This window comes from Chenopodium quinoa, unplaced genomic scaffold (assembly GCF_001683475.1).
Source record: "Chenopodium quinoa cultivar QQ74 unplaced genomic scaffold, ASM168347v1, whole genome shotgun sequence".
NCBI lineage: Eukaryota > Viridiplantae > Streptophyta > Magnoliopsida > Caryophyllales > Amaranthaceae > Chenopodium > Chenopodium quinoa.
Window position 1 is genome coordinate 4,075,533 of NW_018743199.1, and position 17,399 is coordinate 4,092,931.

The following is a 17,399-nucleotide window of genomic DNA, read 5'->3' on the forward strand; positions in this document are numbered from 1 at the left end:
CCAAAAAAATTTTGGTTGATTCGTAGTTATCTGCTGGTTTGTCGATAGTTCTAGCTTATAAGCCAAACGCTAACATCAAATAGGTTCAGGTCAGGTTTTGCAAACTCAGTTCTTCTACATACTGTTCAAGTCAAGAGCTCATGCAAAAATAACGTGGTACATCAAACACAAATGTAGCAGCAATAAGCAAGTTTCGTAAACTGAGTTCTCCATAATACCGTTCTGGTCCAGAAATTTTGCACAAAGAACAGAACGGTGGTACTTCAAACACAAATGTAGCAACAACAGGCAAGGATGAAAAATCAGCAACCAAACCAAAAGAAAAGGAAATTTAGCAGTTTGGGGAACTGGTTCAGAGTTCAGCTATTTTGAATCAAATCCCAAAAGAATAAATAACCATTATCTTATAAATTTACACACATGTTGCTAGAATGTCATTCCAAACTTTGTTTTCTTTCGAGCTATACTAACAACTCGTATATATCCATCTATAAACTCTAATCAATTTAGATTTATGATAAGGCATGCTTAGGAACTGCTCTCTATGATCTTTAAGACCTTCTTTTGTACTTCAAGTGTAGCAGTAGTTAAGGACCCTAACTAAAGCATTAAGCATACATAGTCCTGCCATTGACAAAAACAGTTATATACAACATCCACTGTTGCTAGAGTAGATTTTAATAGCCTATAGCCCCATAAATCCAAGCCCCGACATTATAAAAAACAAAGCACATTTAACATACATACAAGCTTCGATCCGAAAGCAATTATAACATACTTTAAGCACCTGTATACAACAACAAGGTTTCCTAACAACAAAGCAAAAATTAAGAGTAGACAAATCCAACACATACAAGCTCTTAATAACAGAGTACCAACCAAAGAACCATGACATAGAAACGAGGAAGCTAAGAAATTGAGATATCATAATTTTAATCTTTCAATTTACTTTAAAACATAATTGATTTACTTTAAAAAGTCTATATCATTATATACCTTCCATTTCATCGTGTAAAAAAACTCTTTTCCCAAATCATTCATCTTTCATTCACAGCTAAATCTTTAGCTTCCTTAAGGCCCAAATAAGTAAAACTCTCATATTAGATTGAACTCACGTAAGATTTCTGACTTTCCCACCTTTGTACTTCATGGACTATAGAAATGAGGGAGAGAATAAAGTGGAAGGTTAATGCTAGTACTACAACCTCCCAACCTCTGTCATCATAATGTGGTGGTTTTTTTTGGATTAACTCTCAAATAATGCTTCAAATGACTGAGGTTTCCTTTCGAGCTATTAGAAAATCTATGTTATGATACAGAGTTGCCACTGCTCATCGAGTAGCAATTTAAAACCTCAACACCGGCCAAAGCTGAAGTGCTGAACTACATACAGGCTAAAGGCACGCAGATGCAGTGCAGTTTATCTGATTTTGAAATGATATAAACAAATAATCTAGAAAATTTAAACTCGTTCCCCAAAAAAATAGTCTTTTGCACACTACATAGGATCATGCACAAAACAACTATATCCAAAAAAATAGTAGAATAAATCCAAGCATTATAAACAAACCTCCGCTCATAATTATTGAACAAGAGTTGAGGAGTAACATAGATTATAACCTTGGATGTAGAAAACGGAAAGGATGTGGCTGACATAGTAATTAAGGTAGATTATTATGTGGCTATGTGTCCTAATAGTGGGTCTGACTAACATCCAGCAGGGTATATAGGAATTAATGAAGAAGAATGAAAACAAATCACCATTGTGAAACAACATACGACAGGTTATAGAACAAATATTATATAAGCTACAGAACAAACAAACAAACAGATCATCAATCATTAAAATCTGAAGGAAATATTAAAGTATAAACAAGTAATAAGAATCCTTTGAAGAAATGAAAGTTTTAGGTTGTCCCAGCATTTTACTCCAATTTCAGGTTATTGTTTACAAACCAGGTGAAGGATTAGTTTAATTGAGTGTCATCAATCATAGCAGTCATAAAATTGAGTGTCTCCACGGTTTGACTTCCCACCCCCCCTTTCCCTCCAAACAACTGCTTAATGTTTGCACGAAGCTCTTGTAAAGTTTCTACAAAACAATAGAGCAACAAAAATCGCAACAAAACCACAACATAATTTCTCAAATACACAACCAAAGCAAGAAGACTTGTAAAAACCTAAATTCAGACAAAATAAAACTAAAAATAACTTGATAATTACTCAAAAAAACGAAAAAAACTAAAATCAACAAAAAAAAAAACAAACTAAAAGATAATCGACACAAAGTAACCTAAAATTAATGAGCTAAAAATCAGAACAAATTAAACGAAAAGGAAAACGAAAATCAAGCAAAAATCGCAACAAAATCAAAGCAAGGACACTTAGTAAGACCTAAATTCAGCCAAATAAAACTAAAATTAACTTGATAATTACTCAAGAAAACGAAAATAAAACTATAATCAACAAAAAAACGATAATCAAAACAAATTAAACGAAAATCAAAACGAAAATAAACAATGAATGTAACATAAAATTAATTGAAAAACAGCAAATGTATAAACAATAGACTCACATTAACGAAGAATTGATGAAGATTGAAGAACTTGTGATGAAAAATCAAAGAGCAACAGAGTAGAAAACCGTAATATTGAAGGAGAAGAGAGAAAATTGAGCGAAAGGAAGAAGGAGGAGAGAGAAAAAACGCAGGAAATGAATTTGAAATAAATGAGCTTTGTTTTACCAGGTTGTATTATGACCGTTGGATGAAATTGATCCAACGGTTGTAATATGTCCTCACATATAATAGGGTTCTCACATAAGGGGGGTGGTCTCATATGATCCTATTTCTATATATATATATATATATATATATATATATATATATATATATATATATATATATATATATATATATATATAATGTTCATATTAGGAAAAAAATATATGTTCATAAACAAAAATCTAAATATTCCTAACAACTTGAATTTGTGGTTGAACATTTACAATATTCGACTTTGAACAATAATTCACTAACTATATATATATTAGAATATTTGACACTATATGTTCATAAAACACCTGAATGATCAATAGAAAACTGTACAAAATTAAAGCTAAACACTCTATTCTTGTATTAAGTCTCTCTTAGGACCTAATATTTCTAAGCTATACTTTTTATCTTTATAACCCTCATTAGAACAAATAAATCCTTTCATAGAAAATGAGTCATCCCTTTGCCTCTTACTCTTCCAAACTCTAATTCCAAAACCTTTCATAAAAGCATACTCGTTAAACATTTCATAAGCGTCATCTTCAGAAGGAAATTGTTTCCCCCAAAAATCAAACTGATTTGCTTCTTCAAAATTAATAGCATCCTCTTTTCCCACTGCAATAAATAAACATGTAACAAATGAACATATATAGTAGCAGTAATGATCAAATACAATAATGCATTTGATCACTTACAATTAAATTACTATATGTGAAGATATAAATGATAATCTATATAGTTACATAACTAAAAATCATTTATAAAACAATAAATATTGATATATAATCATTAAACGTCACATGTACAACTTATAATTCCATAAACACAATTATATATATAAATGAACATTTATGATTGCATAATTGAACATTATTACAACAAAACAAAATAACAAATGTTAAGATTTTTTTTAGGGAACAAATATATTAAAATAAGTTCATCAACTAGTTAAAATAGATATGAGCATCTTTAAAAGAATGAAAATTATTGAAATTCATATGGACAACATATATATAGTGATCATAAAAAAAATAAATCTATAGTTTACTAAAAAAAATACATTAAACATAAATGAACATTTACTATTGCACAAGTGATCATTTTTTTTAACTAAGATTATTTTATATGACACAACAAGCTAATAAAAATAATTGGTTAGTAATATTATTACAATTACTATAGATGTTCATGTAAGACACACAAAACTGGAAAGACAACAATCAAAATTACAAAATAAAAACAATAACACAAATAAGAATCAAATTAGAAGAATAATACAACCAAAACTATATATGAATCAACTAATAACAACAATAACAATACTAAAACCAGAGCATTATCAAAATTAAAATCAATACAACAAAAACTATGACATCAAAGCATTATAATCAAAATTTCTCACATTGATTGTTAAATGAGTCGAGTAAACCAAGGAGGAAAATAGAGTCACAATCATAATCAAATGCAATTGAGATAAAAAATCTCCATGGAAGAAGAGAAAAATTTGAAAAAAAAAATCAAAAAATGTAGGAGAGAGAAAGTGAAATCAGTTAAAAGAGGAGAGAGAAATTAAAATTGGTAAAATGAGGAGAGAGAAAAGGAAAGAAATATTATCTCTTCAAGAACATTATATACTTGCTTGAATGGAAAAAAAAAAAAACACCGGTGGGGGAAAGGGGATAAAACGACGTAGTTAGTTAGGGGGTGTAAATTTGTAATGTCAAATGGCTAGATGTGTCAAAATTGACTTGAACCAGAATCGTACGCGTACTTTATATGTGACTTGACCCAACAATGCCCCGAACAGAAATTGACAGGAAAATTTATACTTTTTAAATCTTGACCTTTTGAATTTTAGATGCGTAATTCCGTTTGAAATGAGAAATAATTGGCTAGTTTATAGACGAGCCTGAAATGTGATTATGCCCTTAGATGACACGGTGCTGACTACCGAGGGTAGAATGACGAAAACTAAGACAGCCACCCCAGTCAGCAACCAAGCTTACACATGCAGAAGTAATCATAGAGAAATTGTCTATTAGTCAATCTACTTGCACTTCTTTATTTGCAACAAGCCAACAACCCCATATACCCGTAAAAAAAAAAAAAACAACCCCATATAAACAAGAAAATAATACAGTATGTTACAAGAAGGTTGAGTATCACTCAATACTGACTTCATCACTTGCTCATTGACTTATCTAGATATAGTATTTTCTGCTGCTTTGATTTATTTAGTACCAAATCTGGTAAATAATGACCGACAAGATCATATAACAAGCTATTCCTTGATCATCATCTACAAAGTACAAAAGTATTTCAGAAGCACACTGATATCAGTACATCAGTGATATGTTCCATTACTTCCATACAAAAAAGACAACAGAATTCTAATGTTCTGAACTACATGATACTACTGTATACAGTTAGAAAACTTGATTAAACTAATCTTAAGCCATTATCTATAACACCAGCTATCTTGGCCCAGAGAGCTGGACAGCTGACAGAACAGATGACCTCCGAGTCCCATTGCCCGTCCATTTATATAACTTCGGAGAAAACCCCACACTTGTTAAGGAAGATGTTGGAGGATGAGGAACAGGGTAGACTCCTTCAAGCATTTGGACAACTGTAGTCATAGGGGGTCTCATAGACACGTCTTCTTGTATGCACCATAATGCAACCTTGATCGCGGTTCTTACACTCTCTTCGTTAGGGTCGTATTCAAGGCTCGAATCAAGGATTTCTCTTAGCTTCCCTTCCTCCATCATCTTGATAGCATACGCTGCAAAATGGGATTTTTCAGAGGGAAGTGAATGGTCATAGTTTTTCCTTCCTCCTATGATCTCAAGCAACACCATTCCATAACTGTAAACATCACTCTTCTCTGAGATTGCATGATTTGTTATCCACTCAGGTGCAAGATATCCACGTGTGCCTCGAAGAGTGGTGTAGACATGGCTTTGCTCCCTTGTCATCAATTTGGCAAGCCCAAAGTCTGATACCTTAGCCACAAAATGTGCATCAAGGAGCACATTTTCTGGCTTTATGTCACAATGAACAATCTTCACTTCACAGTCTTCATGAAGATACGCTAGCCCTTTCGCAGTATTCACTGCAATGTTGAACCTTGTTGGCCAATCTAGCACACAATCATTATCAATATTCCTTTTGAAAATCCATTTATCTAAAGACCCATTTTCCATGAACTCGTAGACTAGAAGCCAGTGGTTCCCTTCAGTACAAAAACCCTTTATTTTGACCAGATGAATGTGATGGATGCTGCCTATGATGCTAACTTCTGCTCGAAACTCCTTAACCCCCTGACCCATTCCCTCGAGTTTCTTAACAGCAAGTAAAGTTCCATTGGTAGCTTGCCTTGATAAACTGACCCAAACCCTCCTTGCCCGAGTTTCAGAGAGAAGTTGTTGGTTGCTTCCTGAAGAAACTTGTAGCTGTATCTGACTGGCATCCCAGAGAATGGCTCAAAGAAACTTTCATCTTCTGAAGATTTGAGCACTTTCTTTTTCTTCATGTGATACCTGTATCCTCCACAAACCATAGCCACAATGAATACAGTCAGGACTACAGTAGAGATGACTATTGCCAAGTGCTTACTTTTGCTTCGGCCATCCTCTTCTCCAACAACTCCATTCTTTGAAACTTTAACATAGACGGAATATTTGGAAGAGGGATCAGTGATAAAACTTCCAATCCAATCAAAGAGGAAGAAATTGTGAGAAGTTTTATCAAATATTAAACCAAGGCAAGAACAATTAGAAGCACAGGAAGCCTGGCAGCCGTCCAAATTAGTTTTCATGGATGGCTTAGTGAACCCAAGAGCAAAGTAACTGAGGTAATCTCCAGCATTGACTAAATCATACATCTCATCTGGATTTCCACACGGAGCAGAGATGCCAGCATTACACGACCGAGAGACTAGACCTGAAGGGCACCGGCACCTACTACTAGAACAAGCGAGGTACTTGTCACAAGGCTCAGGTGTTCCACAAGGGTCATCAGGTATTTTCAGTGGGGAATTAACCTTTGAAGGTCCATTTCCAAGGGTGTAAAAGGCCAAAAATCCATCACTCCGTAAGACAGCAACCAAAGTTGAATTCCTAGGAGTAGGATTGGAAAAGAGCACAAGTTGCCCAAGTTGCCATAGCAAGGCCTTGTTATTATCATAGAACTTCCATAAATTCGACTCAATCCTAGCTGAAGTAATCACACCGCCAATCTTGTTAATGATCTTCCTGGTGTCATTTCCCAAGGACCAATATGTCTGGGGTATGTTATGCCCAGTAGAAAGAATCAGATCCCCAAACTTGATCTCAAGAACATACGTCAAGTTACTCTTAGTAGGATCAGGAATACTCGATAGCTGCATTCCTTGTACAAAATCCTGATTTGAAAGAAGGGTGTTGGTAGGATACCTAAAACTCTCCCAAAGTATGGTAGTATTATCACTCCCAAGCAACACCAAGTTCCCTGAATTCTGCAATTCAACCACAGACACCAGTTTTCCACCAGTATCAGGTTCCCATACCACCTTCCCTTTGCTTTGAAGGGACACACTACCATTAGTCCAAAACACAAACTTATCAGAATTGGCAACTGGGGAGGCTGTATTTGCAGTCCACACAACTGTGGAGCTGTCTCGGTGTATGATCACTAACAGGAACAAGGTGGCATCATTTGTGGGTTTGAACCCAAATGCAAATGTAGAGTCATTTGATAACAGAAACAACCCATTGTGATCAATATGACTCATTTGAGAGGCTTCATACCCTGGAGTTATGATGCCAATTTGTTGAACAGAAGCAATACAGGGTTGGGAAAATGCTAGAAAAACTAGTATACATACTGGGCAAATCAAAAAAATGAAACCCAAGTTTCCCATAGCTAACTAAATATAGTACTTCTAAAGCTAAAAAAAAGACTCACAAATAAACTTTATAGTTTTATATCCCAGAAAGATGGACTTACCTAAATTGGAAAAATTGATCAGGAAAGCTTACAATCTTCTAGGACTGATATAATTTATAAAAATGAAACCTTTTAAAGCTTTATGTGTTTTAGAAAAGCAAGATGAAAACAACGCGTAAATATGATTTATATTACACCTAAGTTGGAAAAGTCGTGGGCAATGGTATACAAAACTTGACCAAATCCATCTTAACTATGTTAGAATAAAAACAAACTACCTTGATAAATTGGCTGAGGATAAAAACATTACAAATGATAAGATATGAATGGTAGTATTTCAATAGGTGCACTCACCTTAATTCAGAGAAGGTGGAAAATTAACAGCCCCCACAAAGTTTAAAGTCTTAATAAGTCGAACTATGAGATGGTACACCACCCTAGCCATACAAATATAAATGCTAGTAGCCGAAATAGAAAAACCCAGTCACCCACACCCCAACTTCTCAACTTCCCAAGGCACCAACACTCCATTTCCCATATTATATAATTATGAAATTATTAATCTTCAACTTTTTATTTGTTTATATTATCTCAAACTAATTGACACAAGTGGGACATCTACTGTGTATGGCAATTTCTGACACATTTGGTCAATTAAACTGATTGAAGAAGGTTCATACAATCATACGATTCATACCATTCATATAGCAGAATGGCTAATAACGCTATGATCCTTTGGATTTACTGTATATAAATATCTAGGGAAGGTTGGTTGGCCCGCCAATTTCAGCTACATTCACAGAAATTCATTGCTGCCTTGTAGTTAATGCAATGGAGGTGGGATCACTAAGTCTTTACTCTAGTATGTGAAAATAAACCATAAATAGTAGGAGCGAATTTTTCTTCCGAACGTTCTCAATTTAAAATTTTAAAGTGATGTTAACTGTAGAATGCCCCAATCGACAACTAGGATTACTAAGACTACTAGTAGTGATCTGAACATGTCTGAATTGCTATAATATTCAGCTATATCTACATCTTTATCTATATCAAGAATAACGTTATGTGTGATTATTATCAGGGAAAATAAGGGAGTGTTTTGAAGATTTAGACCTGAGAGTGGACTGCTTAGTTCATATGCCATTGAACCATTTGTACCTCCTGCAATTCTGCAAAGATGACCAAAATATTATAAAAATGTAGCTGTGTTAGACAGCTTAAGACGTGAAGAAATATATTAGTATAAAAACTGAAATCTATAGTTTAACACTAATTAAACAAACAGTCCATCAGACACCATAGTGCACACCTTAGAATTTACAAGCAACAAACTAGTTAAAATTATTGCTGTATCCATTGTGGTATACAATATTTGTATAATTGTCAGCACTATAATACCTACGGAATATCCTATACTAAAAGCTAAGTAGACTAATTTATATAAATTGTAAAATTATCATACTAACTATCACCCTTTGAGCCAAGTAGGACAATATCATTGATATCCCCTAAAGTGTAACGCAGTCTCCAAGATCAGCAGAACACCTACTACAATTGAGAAGAAAACCTAATACACTAAAGAAAAAGAAGTGGGGGGGGGGGGGGGAACCAAGTCTACAATTTATTTAACCTCTCTTCGTCCATGTCTCTTCCACTCCAAAATCCTAGCCTCTATTATTGGTCATTTCACAAGTTCATATTAGACTTTAAGGGTCTGTTCCTTTCAGCTTAATTTCAGTTTAGTTCAGCTCCAACCAGTTCAGTACAGTTTAGCTCCTAATTTCCTTCTCTCATAAAATATTCATTTCAGCTCTATTCAGTTCAGCTCCAATCACTTCATTTTAGTTCAGTTCGGCTCAGTTCAGTAAATGTGAACAGGCCCTAAGTAGTTTTTTCACAGAACTGTTCAACCTTCTACTAGAGTTCTTTACTTCCATCTCTTGATGGATTATATAATGTCTATCCTGTAGAAACTAGCTCTTATCATAGATTAGCCTATAATTTGGTGGAATAAGTTTATCAGCTGATTTTTTTTTTCATGGCTTTACGATGGGGTTGATATTATTGGTTCTTCTACAAATCTCTACCATAATTGGTCAATAGAAGACCATATGAGATATAGATTTCTAGACCATATGAAGAAGGCCCAAACAATTTAAGGCATATTTGAAGAGTTAGAAGTTAGTATACCATGTCAAGAATTATTTGTGTGGAACATAGATAAACATAAATCTGAGAAATGTTAGTAAAAAAAAGATGAATAACAGATATATATACATATAAACATGACTCGGTTAAGAAACACACTCCACATGGCAAGGGATAATATTTTCTTATTCGCCTTCAAGGAGGTATCACTCTCTCCTCAAACTTAAACTAAAATCTTGGCTTACATTGGCTTTTTGGCAGCTACATGCTCTTTATTGTTTAATCAAATGGCCTAATTGTATGACATATTATTCCATTATGTATGAACAAGAGAACAACCCAAAAAGTTGTCTAATTTACCCTTATGTATGAACAAACCTCACCTTAGGTTCGAATGAACATGTTTAACATTCGACCAAACTTTTTAGCTTCACCTCCTTCACTCAACTCACTTGATTTTAAGGCACAATCGATATTTTGGTTTAATCTGATTTCAATTGTAGATGCCATATGGACCATATTGTATAATAAATACAGTCAATCCACATCAACTCGTAGCGTAGTGCCATCACTAATTCAGTGAGCCTTCATTTCACAAAAACATGATCAAACCCAGAACAAGAGACCTCAAATTTTAACTTTAAGTCTTTAATGTATAAAGTATTCAACCATTGATTTACTTAAAAAATCTCCTTCAAAACCAAATTACAGCAAAAATGACATTAAAATTATTCATCAATTTCAATTAAAAGGTCACAACTCACAAGTCTCATAACAGTTGTCCATGTAAGTGATTTAACAACCTATTAGGCCAAAAACCAGTTGAATACATACTTTAGTTGCGCACAATATTAAAGATCGAAATTTTTCCAAGAATTCAACTCCAATACAATATAAATAAATAAACAAATAAACCAACCAAATAAATAATTAAAGAACGGAAATGAAATCAAGAAGATCCTGAATTAGAATTACCTACAATAGGGTTTTGGACGTAAGTTATGACGCTAAATTTGGACCGTTGAAGGCGGAGATTTGGCGGGGAATTTGAATATCCTGCCTGCCTGAATCGAAGCTCGGCCGCCGGTACTGATCGACCACTAATCGTCATCTTCGCAAAACGATTGAAAAAATAAAATTTGATATATATTTCAAATTTTTATTTGTTATGGACTTACGGGATCATGTGTTATTGTGTTAATTCAGAGATTAACTTGTATTTACTTGTTAATTATTGGTCTTCCCTAAAATAACAAAGTATTTTTTCTATAAGAAAAATACTTATATTGGGTTGGTATAAAATAGGTCTCACTAGTTTTGGGATGTCAATTTGTAAGACTCCAAAGATTTTACTTGTTGAAATTTTTTTGTGCTAGAAAGTCGATTTATACTCTGTATTAATAATCGAGTATCGTCTTGTCAAATAATAATAATAATAATAATAATAATAATAATAATTGAGTATCGTGATTGATCAATCATAAATAAATAAGGATCTTACTAATATGTTACATGTATCAATGAATATATACTGCATCACGTATTTATATATTTTGAACTTAAATGATTTTATTATTTCACGTATCATTATTTCAAACAAACAAAAAAAATTACTTAGGGTTCGTTTGACATTGCTGTGGTTTTCTGTTTTTTGGTTTTTTGTTTTCTAAAAGTATATGATATGTGTCCCATAATGAATCAAAAATTATATAAACTTATCAAAATTATGATAATTTTGAAAACTGACAACAGAAAAGTGGAAACACCTTTTTCTTGTTTCTTGTTTTTGGTTTTTGGTTTTCAAAAAAACAGAAAACTGAAAACCAAAACTGATACCAAACAAGCCCTTAATGTATGATTTGATATAGGGTCTGTTTTCATTAATTGAACTCAGCTGAACTGAACTGAATTGAGCTGAGTTGAACTGGACTGAGCTGAACTAAACTTCTCTTTATGGAAGGTGTGATTTCTTATGGTTCTCGTTCATGATTATTGATTCATACTTCATGAATGAGAACCATTAGAAATCCAAATCGTAGTTATGGCTGATCTCAACTATTTTTTTTTCCTTTTCTAATATACACTTCACTCGTGCAACATCCCTTCCCCAGTTCCTCCTAGCTTTTTTGAGGATTCTTAGCTAAATAAGAAGTAAGTAGTTCAAAGACGTAAGGCATAAGTTTGATTTTATCTCTAATTAAAGCTTAACATCCCTTCCCCAATTCCCCCTATCTCATTTTGTTCTATAATATAAAGTGTGTATAAGTGTAACAATAACAACCCCATTGGTCAAAATTCAAATGGTCAATTCGAGCAAAGGTGCAATGGTCAAACTTGTTACATAATTGAAGTTGAAAATGGTCAATTTTTATTGTTTCTTAACAAAGATAATGGGAAAAATTGGATACTATGTTAAACCAAGCACAAATCATCGATAATACTTTCTGTGTATTTTCATTAATCACAATGGCTTCAATACAAGTATATATAATACTAGGATAATAATACCCTAAATATTCTATCATATCTTTTCACAAGATATGTTTCCTAAAATATGCACAATAATATCATAACAATAATTTCCTAGATATACTAGAATATCCCCAATACCCCCCCTCAAGTTGGAGCATACGGATTATATATGCCCAACTTGCGGAGTAAAAAATCAAACTTGACTTTTCCTAAAGCCTTTGTGAAAATGTCAGCCAACTGAAGCGTCGTAGGCACATACGACGGCTTTATAAGACCTTCTTTAATTGCATCTCTGACAAAATGGCAGTCAGCTTCAATATGTTTCGTTCGCTCATGAAACACCGGATTTTTTGCAATATACAATGCCGACTGACTGTCACAATATAGGTGCATGCCACTGTCATGTCGTACACCTAAATCTCTTAAAAGTCTCCTCAACCACTTCAATTCACGAGAACAAGCAGACATAGATCTGTACTCTGCTTCGGCAGAGCTCATAGCAACCGTAGGTTGTTTCTTGGTCTTCCATGACACGGGAGAGAGACCAAGAAACACGAACCCACCAGTCAACGAACGCCGAGACAATGGGCAACTCGCCCAATCCGAATCACACCATCCTTCCAACTGTAGAGCACTATCAGACCTCAGCAGGATCCCCTGACCCGGACTCTTCTTCAGATATCTCACAACTCGCAAGGCAACATCCCAGTGCTCTACCCTCAGACTCTGCTTAAACTGAGACAAAATATGCACAGAGTAGGCCAAGTCTGGCCTAGTGACAGCTAAATAGATTAAACGTCCTATAAGACGTCTATACTTCTCTACATCACCCAATAAATCCCCATTTGCCAGAGCTAACCTGTGGTTCTGCTCCATGGGAAAATCTGTTGGTTTTGCGTCAAGCAACCCTGTCTCTGTAATAATGTCTAAGGCATATTTTCTCTGGCACATGAAAATACCCTACTTGCTATGGGCTATCTCTATCCCCAAAAAATATTTCAAAACACCCAAGTCTTTCATCTTGAAGCAATTCCCTAAATATGTTTTGAATGATAACAAAGCAGATTTATCATTCCCTGCAACAATCAAATCGTCAACATAAATAAGCACGTTAAGTTGCATTTCCCCCTTATCAGAGTAAAAAGGGAATAATCATAATATGACTGTTTAAAGCCATATTTCTTCAAAGCTGTTGTCAGTTTTGCAAACCAACACCGAGGAGCTTGCTTCAAGCCGTACAACGACTTCTTCATTCTGAATACTTTTCCGGAATTATTTTTGTCAAAACCAGGTGGAATTCGCATGTACACCTCTTCCTCCAAGTCACCGTGTAAAAAGGCATTATGAACGTCCATTTGATGAACTTCCCAATTCTTCACTGCTGCAACCGCAAGAAATGTTCTAACAGTCACCATTTTTGCCATGGGAGCAAATGTCTCGTTGTAATCTAGACCTTCAACTTTATGGTTGCCAAATATCACAAGTCTAGCCTTCAATCTTACGAGATTCCCATGCTCGTCGTACTTCTCTTTGTAGACCTATTTACTCCCAAGTGCCTTTTTACCACGAGGTAAATCTTCCAAAACCCATGTGCCTTGCTCTTCAAGTGCTCGAATCTCATCGGCCATCGCCTTCCTCCAACCGTCATGCTTCATAGCTTCTTTAAAAAAATTCGGCTCATTGCCACCTGTAATTGCTGCAATGTATATTCTATGTTTCACAGAAAACCGGTGAGAATCAACAAAATGTGTTATGGGATAAACAGTACCTGAGGAAGATGTCGCAGGTGAACGATGAGGTGGAGATGGACTTTTATTCCGAATGGTGTGTGTCACAAAATCACGGTATTTGCTCGACTTGAATTTTTGTCGCTTGCCTTTACCCATATTTTCTGTATTTTCAGCATGCTCGAGAATCTCAAGATCACTCGCACTCGTACCCTCCGGAGCTGCTGCCTTCTCGTTGCCATGAGGGTCGACCCCAGCTGCCGCTGGAATTCCAGCAGCCTCGGCAGTGCTGGGCTCCTCGCACCCAGCTGCCGCTGGGATCCCAGCGCCCTGGGCAGCCTCGGCAGACCCTGCCACAGGCTGGCTGCGGTGCTGCTGCTGCTGCCGCAAGCGACCTGTGGCCTCATCTGCCCGGGGCTGCTCATCATGCTCCTCACACACGCTGTCCACATCACTGCCCCCTGCACTATCAATTCCCACAAACTCCGAAGCTTGCACATGAGTATAGCCTCGGGTATTGTCAAGAGTAAGATTAGACCACGGAAATTCACCCTCAACAAATTGCACATCACGTCAGACAAAACTCTCCTTAGTCTCCAAATCATACACCTTCCAACCTTTCTTCCCAAACGGATATCCCAAGAATACACACCTTCTACTCCTACTAGCAAACTTGTCACCCTTGCTTTGTTGATTGTGAGCATAACACAAACACCCAAATACTTTAATGGAGTCATATAAAGGTTGTTTACCAAACAAGATCTCAAACGGGGTTTTGTAATCAAGCAATCTAGAGGGAGTTCTATTAATCAAATAACATGCTGCTTGCACACATTCCCCCCAAAATTTTCGAGGTAAATTAGCTTGAAACCGCAAGGCACGAGCTACATTAAGAATATGTTGATGTTTCCGTTCAACACGCCCATTTTGTTGAGGCGTACCCACACAAGAAGTCTCAAATATGATCCCATTAGACAAAAAATAATTTTTCAAGGAGCTAAACTCTGTGCCATTATCACTACGGACCACTTTAATTTCACAATCAAATTGACGCTTTACCAAAGCAACAAAATTGAGAAACATGTATTCAACCTCAGTTTTATTCCGTATTAAATATGTCCACACACCTCTTGAAAAATCATCAACTATAGTTAAAAAACAATGAGAGCCACATGGTATCAAGAGCCTAGTTAAGGTCTATTTTTTTTTTCTTTTGTACGTTTAATTTTCATAATTAACGCACGATTATTTTTTTGAGAGTTTGTGAGAATATCTTCTCGTTCAATTTTTTTTTGCACTTTAATTGAGTCGTGAGTGATGGCGGGTGTCTCCGGTGCTGGCGGCTCTGGTGGCGATGGTGGTGGAAAAATTAAGGTGGACATGGCTTATCACCTAGGTTCAAGTGATGGACCCGGGAACATTATTACTCCAGTTCAACTTCGGGGTGAGAATTATGATGAGTGGGCGAGGGCTATTCGAACCTCATTGAAGGCTAAGCGCAAATATGGTTTTGTTGATGGAAGTATCAAGAAAGACAGTGATAAACTGGACGACTGGGAGGCTATTCATTCGATGTTGGTCTCGTGGATTACAAATACGTTGGACCCTTCGGTAAGGGCAACGATTGGGGAGTATGACGATGCTCATCTCTTGTGGAACAATTTGAAAAGCCTCTTTTGTGTGGTGAGTGGCACTCGAATTTGTCAGTTGAAGATGTCCTTGGGTGACTGCAAGCAAGGAAAGACTGACTCGGTGGCTGCGTATTTTGGCAGAATTGCAAAGATTTGGGATGAATTACACACGTATATTACCGTACCTTCTTGTTCATGTGGTGCGTGTACGTGTAATATTGTGGCTCAAGTTGAGAAATTAAGGCAGGAAGACTTCCTTCATCAGTTTTTAATTGGGTTAGATGACCCTTATGGCTTGATTAGGGGTCAATTGTTGGCTCGGGACCCGTTACCGTCAGTTGATAAGGCGTATCAACAAGTTATTCAAGCCGAGCGCTTAAGAGGGGGTGAGGTTCGTGAGAGTCTAGTGGCTTTCAAACTTCAACATGACACCACTGCTAAACCGCAACGCTCAACAAGTGGCTCCGATAAATTGTGCAACCATTGCAATCGAGCAAGACATGATGAGACGGACTGTTATCAGCTCAATGGCTATCCACCTTGGTGGGGAGACCGTCCTCTTGGAGGTAGGGGTCGGGGTCGTGGTGACTCGGCCTCTGGCAGAGGGGGAGGCAGAGCAGGGGGTCGAGGAGCTGCTGGCCAGCAGGTGCGCGCCAACAAGACAGTTGGGCAGTCGTCCTCCAACTCCACACAAGGCGGCGGTGCTACGGCTAACGACGGGGCTGCTCTTGCGGGTGTTTCTTCTACCCAAATTCAGCAACTTATTGACCATTTGAACAGTATGAAACCAAAATTGCAGGGTAAGGATGAATTAGGTTGGATCGTTGATACCGGTGCATCCAACCATGTGACTTGTGACTTGACCTTGATGACGAATGTGGTTAATGTGCAACATTGTCCGGTTGGTCTTCCGGATGGGAAGAGTGCTTATGCATCTAAGATTGGCACGGTTATTTTACAAGGGGGATTGAAAATTAATAATGTTTTATTTGTGCCCCAATTGAATTGCAATCTGATTTCTGCAACTCAATTATGTGATGAATTGAATTGCACTTTGCAATTTACTAACAAAATTTGTGTTATACAGGACCTCATGACGAGGAAGGTGATTGGAGCGGGTGAACGCGTGGATGGACTTTATTATTTTCGTGGTGTTCCTGAGGTGAAGGCTTTGAAGATAGATGGTGTTCAGTCGACAGAGTTGTGGCATCAACGAATGGGACATCCGTCGGAAAAAGTATTGCAACATCTTCCGGTTGTGAGTAGTTCTACTAGAAGTTCTAAAAATAAATCTTGTGATGTATGCCCTAGAGCAAAACAACATAGGAGTAGTTTTCCCATTAGCAATAATAAAGCTAGTCGTATTTTTGAACTTATTCATATTGATTTATGGGGTCCTTACAAGACTCAATCGACTTGTGGCTCTGATACCATGTTAAACCAAGCACAAATCATCGATAATACTTTCTGTGTATTTTCATTAATCACAATGGCTTCAATACAAGTATATATAATACTAGGATAATAATACCCTAAATATTCTATCATATCTTTTCACAAGATATGTTTCCTAAAATATGCACAATAACATCATAACAATAATATCCTAGATATACTGGAATATCCCCAATATACTATAGTGGTGCACTCTCTTTAGACTTTGTTACAGATTGTGATTTGGGTTTTGCTTCGTTAGACTTGTGTTTTTTTGGTTGATTG

At 36.1% G+C, this 17,399-nt stretch overlaps 2 protein-coding genes and 1 pseudogene across 2 annotated transcripts; 1 reads left to right on the forward strand and 2 right to left on the reverse strand.

Moving 5' to 3' along the window:
- Positions 1–4,933: 4,933 nt before the first annotated feature.
- Positions 4,934–11,081, reverse strand: LOC110733590 (annotated as a pseudogene).
- A 1,385-nt stretch (positions 11,082–12,466) lies between these two features.
- Positions 12,467–13,273, reverse strand: LOC110733722 (uncharacterized mitochondrial protein AtMg00810-like). Its single transcript, XM_021913808.1, has one exon. It carries the CDS (start codon positions 13,271–13,273, stop codon positions 12,467–12,469), a length of 807 nt encoding a protein of 268 aa, XP_021769500.1.
- A 2,093-nt stretch (positions 13,274–15,366) lies between these two features.
- On the forward strand, positions 15,367–17,205 carry LOC110733723. The gene has a single exon (XM_021913809.1). It carries the CDS (start codon positions 15,367–15,369, stop codon positions 17,203–17,205), a length of 1,839 nt encoding a protein of 612 aa, XP_021769501.1.
- Positions 17,206–17,399: the final 194 nt, after the last annotated feature.

Excerpts from the sequence above, each read along its gene's own strand:
- LOC110733723 (XM_021913809.1), top strand. The coding sequence starts at position 15,367 with ATGGCGGGTGTCTCCGGTGCTGGCGGCTCTGGTGGCGATGGTGGTGGA.
- LOC110733722 (XM_021913808.1), bottom strand. The coding sequence starts at position 13,273 with ATGTGCCAGAGAAAATATGCCTTAGACATTATTACAGAGACAGGGTTG.